The sequence below is a fragment of the Suricata suricatta genome, chromosome 1 (genome assembly GCF_006229205.1).
Source record: "Suricata suricatta isolate VVHF042 chromosome 1, meerkat_22Aug2017_6uvM2_HiC, whole genome shotgun sequence".
Classification (NCBI taxonomy): Eukaryota; Metazoa; Chordata; class Mammalia; order Carnivora; family Herpestidae; genus Suricata; species Suricata suricatta.
In genome coordinates, this window is record NC_043700.1 from 42641462 (window position 1) to 42645483 (window position 4022).

General features: G+C 41.3%; 1 protein-coding gene across 1 annotated transcript in view; it reads right to left on the reverse strand.

Moving 5' to 3' along the window:
• The window catches only part of NKX3-1 (NK3 homeobox 1), a 2591-nt gene extending 2391 nt beyond the window's left edge, over window positions 1-200 (reverse strand). The window contains exon 1 of the mRNA XM_029950366.1: window positions 7-200. Coding sequence (XP_029806226.1) covers window positions 7-164 — 158 coding nt within the window. The 5' untranslated portion in view covers window positions 165-200. The remainder of the gene's footprint in view (window positions 1-6) is intronic.
• Between the last annotated feature and the right edge of the window lie 3822 nt (window positions 201-4022).

Below are 4022 nucleotides of genomic sequence, written 5' to 3' on the forward strand. Positions count from 1 at the left end.
TCTCGCCGCGGGTCCGGAGGGCACGGGGGCTGCGGTCTGCCGGGGTGGCCGCCGCGCCGCTCCGCGCCGTCCCGCAGGATGTCCTGGATGAAGAAGGAGGTGAGCGGCTTGGACCGGCTGGCCGCCCCCGCCTCCCTGGGCCGCGGCTCCGGAACCCTGAGCATCCCGGCGGCTCGGCTGCAGCCCCGGAGGCGTCAGCTGCGTCCGCACCACTTTCACTTTCCGCCGCCCCGGCGCACTTATAGCCCCGGGGGAGCGCGCCGCGCCGCCTTCCCATTGGCTGCGGCCACCCGGGCGCAGCCGCGGATTGGCCGCCGGCGCTCCAGGTGAAGGGGGTGGAAAGGGGAGTCCCTCGCTGGGTCTCTGTCACCGCTCCTCTAGATGATTCCTCCCCCAATTCCTCCTCCTGCCCCTGACTGCATCCCTCTGCCCTATGTTCCTTTCCCTGGCTCCAAATAAAAACCAAAGAGGGTCTCCCCTGCTCCGACCCACATCGGAAGTTTCGACCTTCTGGGCAATGATGATGCAGAAGAGACACTCGATTTAGTTCTCATAGATTGTTAAAGCGCCTTTACTCACAGAAGGTAGTGAAATTACTACGACCCAGTTTACAGACGCAATTTCTGGGTGCCCTGAGACAGGGAGAGATCAGTAGCAAAGCTACTAAGGCTTTCGAAGAGATATGACAACTCAGTGCTGCACCTGACCCCTAGACGTTATTGGGGCCATTGATAAAAGTGGAATAAGGACGAGAGATTAAAGTATTGAGTCAATGTTAAATTTACTGAGATTCTAATATGTGGAATTTCAGAAACAAAGCAGGTGAACATATGGAGGCGGAAAAAAGAAAGGGGAATAAACCATAGGAAACTCTTAAGGCCGGAGGACAAACAGGGTTCATGGAGGGAGGTGGGTGGGTGATGGGTATTAAGCAAGGCACTTGTTGTGATGAGCACTGATGAGTCACTGAAAATTCCTCTCCTGAAACCAATACTGCATTGTACATTAACTAACGAAAATTTAAATAAAAAAGAGGAAAACAATTACTGAAATGAATAGTACTGTGATTGTATAATAAATATGAAATAAGCATGAAAGTACTTAGGGCGAGACCCACGGGGGATGAAACTGCCTGAAAGGATTCAGAAGCAAAGATATAGGTTGATGCTTAGATGCCATCTGATAAAGCAAATGAGTTAAATATTAACAGTTGATGAATCTAGTCTGTTGTTGTTCTTTGGAACTATTTTTATATATGCAACTTTTCTGTACCTCCTGGTCTAAGGCACCTGGCACTCCACTGGAAACTTCAAATGGGTGTTGGGAGAAAAATTTCAAAATGTTGAGTGGGGAAGAAAGAGAGGGAGTAGGCCATTGTGGATAAAGCAACCCCTAAAGAGAACCACCCTGTATAACAGGAAGGTCTTTGGCAAAGATGGTTTTCTTCTCTCATTTTTTTGATTTTAAAGAAAATGTTTAAACGTATTCTTTTGCAATATTATAAACTCACAGCAGTTTGCAAAATTAGTACTCCCAATTCCGCCCATATATGACATAGTACATAGTATGTAACTGCAGTATGATCGCAAAACCAGGAAATTGACATTTTATTTTAAGACTTTATTATATTTTTATCATTTTAAAACCTGCAATAGTTTATGTGTGTGTAGCTCTTGCAATTTTCTCACACGTATAGATTCCTGTAATGCTACAAGCAAGACAGAAACTTGCTCTATCACCACCCAAGAACTTCCCGTGCTCTTTGTGTTTGTGTATCCAAGCCCCTTCTCTCCATCTGTGACCCTCGGCAAGCACAAATCTGTTCTTCATCTCTCTAGGTTTACCATTCAGAGAATGTTACATGTGTGGAATCAAACATCATAGCAATGTAACCTTTTGCAATTAGCTGTTATCATAAGTGTGATGCCCCCGAGGTCCACTTTGATTGTTGCAAGTATTAATAGTTAATACTTTTTTATTGCTGGATATTATTTCGCTATGTGGATCTCCTTGAGTTTGTTCAAACATCCACCCTCTGAAGGACAATCAATCTGTTTCCAGGTTTTTGCTAGTATGAATGAAAGTGCTGTGAACAGTCCTGTACAGGTTTTTGTGTGAACATGGGTTTTCATTTCTCTGTGCTAAATACCCAGGACTGCAATTGCTGGGTGACATGGGAATCACATGTCTAGTTTTGTAAGAAACTGCTAACCTGTTTTCCACAGTCATACCATTTTAGATTTCCACCAGCAATAGAAGAGAGTTCCAGCTTCTGCATTTCCTTATCAGCATTTGGCATTATCATTATTTTTTTATCTTAGCCATTTTAGGAGGTGTGTAGTGATATCTCACTGTGGTTTTAATGTTCAGTTGGCATTTCCCAAATGGCTAATGATATTGAACATCTTTTCACGTGCTTCTTTGCCATCTATACCCCCTCTTTGGTGAAATATTTGTTAAATTCTTTGGGGTTTTAATAATTCTTTATGCATTCTCTATGTGGGCCTTTGCTGAATATGTGGTTTGCAAAGATTTTCTCCCCATTTGTGCCTTGTCTTTTCATCATTTAAACAGAATATTTCAGGGGCACTTGGGTGGCTCAGTTGGTTGAGCGTCCGACTTTGGCTCAGGTCATGATCTCATGGTTCATGGGATCAAGCCCCACATCGGGCTCTGTGCTGACAGCCCAGAGTCTGGAGCCTGCTTAGAATTCTGTGTCTACCCTTCTTTCTGCCCCTCCCCTGATCATTCTCTATCTCTCAAAAATAAACATTACAAATATTTTAAATAAATAAATAAATAAATAAATAAATAAACAAACAGAATATTTCACAGCACAAAAGTTTTTTAATTTTGATAGAGTCCAACTTATTAATTTATTTTTACATATTGTGCCATCGGTGTCATGCCTGAGAACTATCTGCTTATCCCTACTACTGAAGATGCTCTCCTATGGTATCTTCTCTAAGTTTTATATTTTATGTGTAAATCCACAATCCATTCTGAATTTATTTTTGCCTATGGTGTGAATTGGAGGTGGAAGTGAAATAGTCAAAATCTAGAGCTGGGTGGCATTTCAGATCAGTGGAGGAAAGGTGAATTACTTAATAGCTAGTACTGCCATTTGGAAAAAATAAAGTTCTCTTTTTATAACAAAACAAATCCCAGATGGCTCAAAGATTTAAAAACATAAACAGGCATATATATTTTTAAAAAAGGTTTATCCACACTTGTCATTGGATAAATGCACATTAAAACCACACTGATACACCCATTTTCCCACCTATTGGACTGATAGACGTTAAGAAGACGGATGATGTCTAGAGTTGCTGGGGCACGTGGAGGCGGTTGTTTCCAAACCAAGTTGGAGGAAAAGTAGTTCCGCTTGTTATACTTGGACGACAGCCTGTCAAGATCTGTAGGAATTAAAACTGGTCATGTCTTTTGACACAGCCATTCCATGTTTAGAGAGTCACCCTAGAAATACACAAATATACATTGTACTACCTGGGAAAATCTCAATTTTGTCAGAAACTGATTCAAGTTGCAAAATAATGTTATAGAATAAACTTATCATATAAAAAATAGTTACAAGTTGTCTATAAGATGTTTTACACTTGAGCATTTTTGCATGTAGAATTGGAAGTGGAGGTGAAATTGTTAAAATCTAGAGCTGTGGCATTTCAAATCAGTGGAAGAAAAGTGAATTATTTAATAGCTAGTATTGCCATTTGGAAAAAATAAAGTTCTCTTTTTATAACAAAATAAATCCCAGATGGCTCAAAGATTTAAAACATAAACAGGCATATATATATATTTAAAAAGGTTTATCCACACTTGTCATTGGAAAAATGCAAATTAAAACCACACTGATATACCCATGTACACCCTAAAAGGATGTGAATATCTCACTAGAGCTGTTACCTGTGATCAGTGCAGTGGAGAAAGCAGATCTGGAGGAGGAGAAGGAAGTGGAACAGGGGGCATTTCCTCGTGCTAATTTATAATTCAAAGATTAAAAA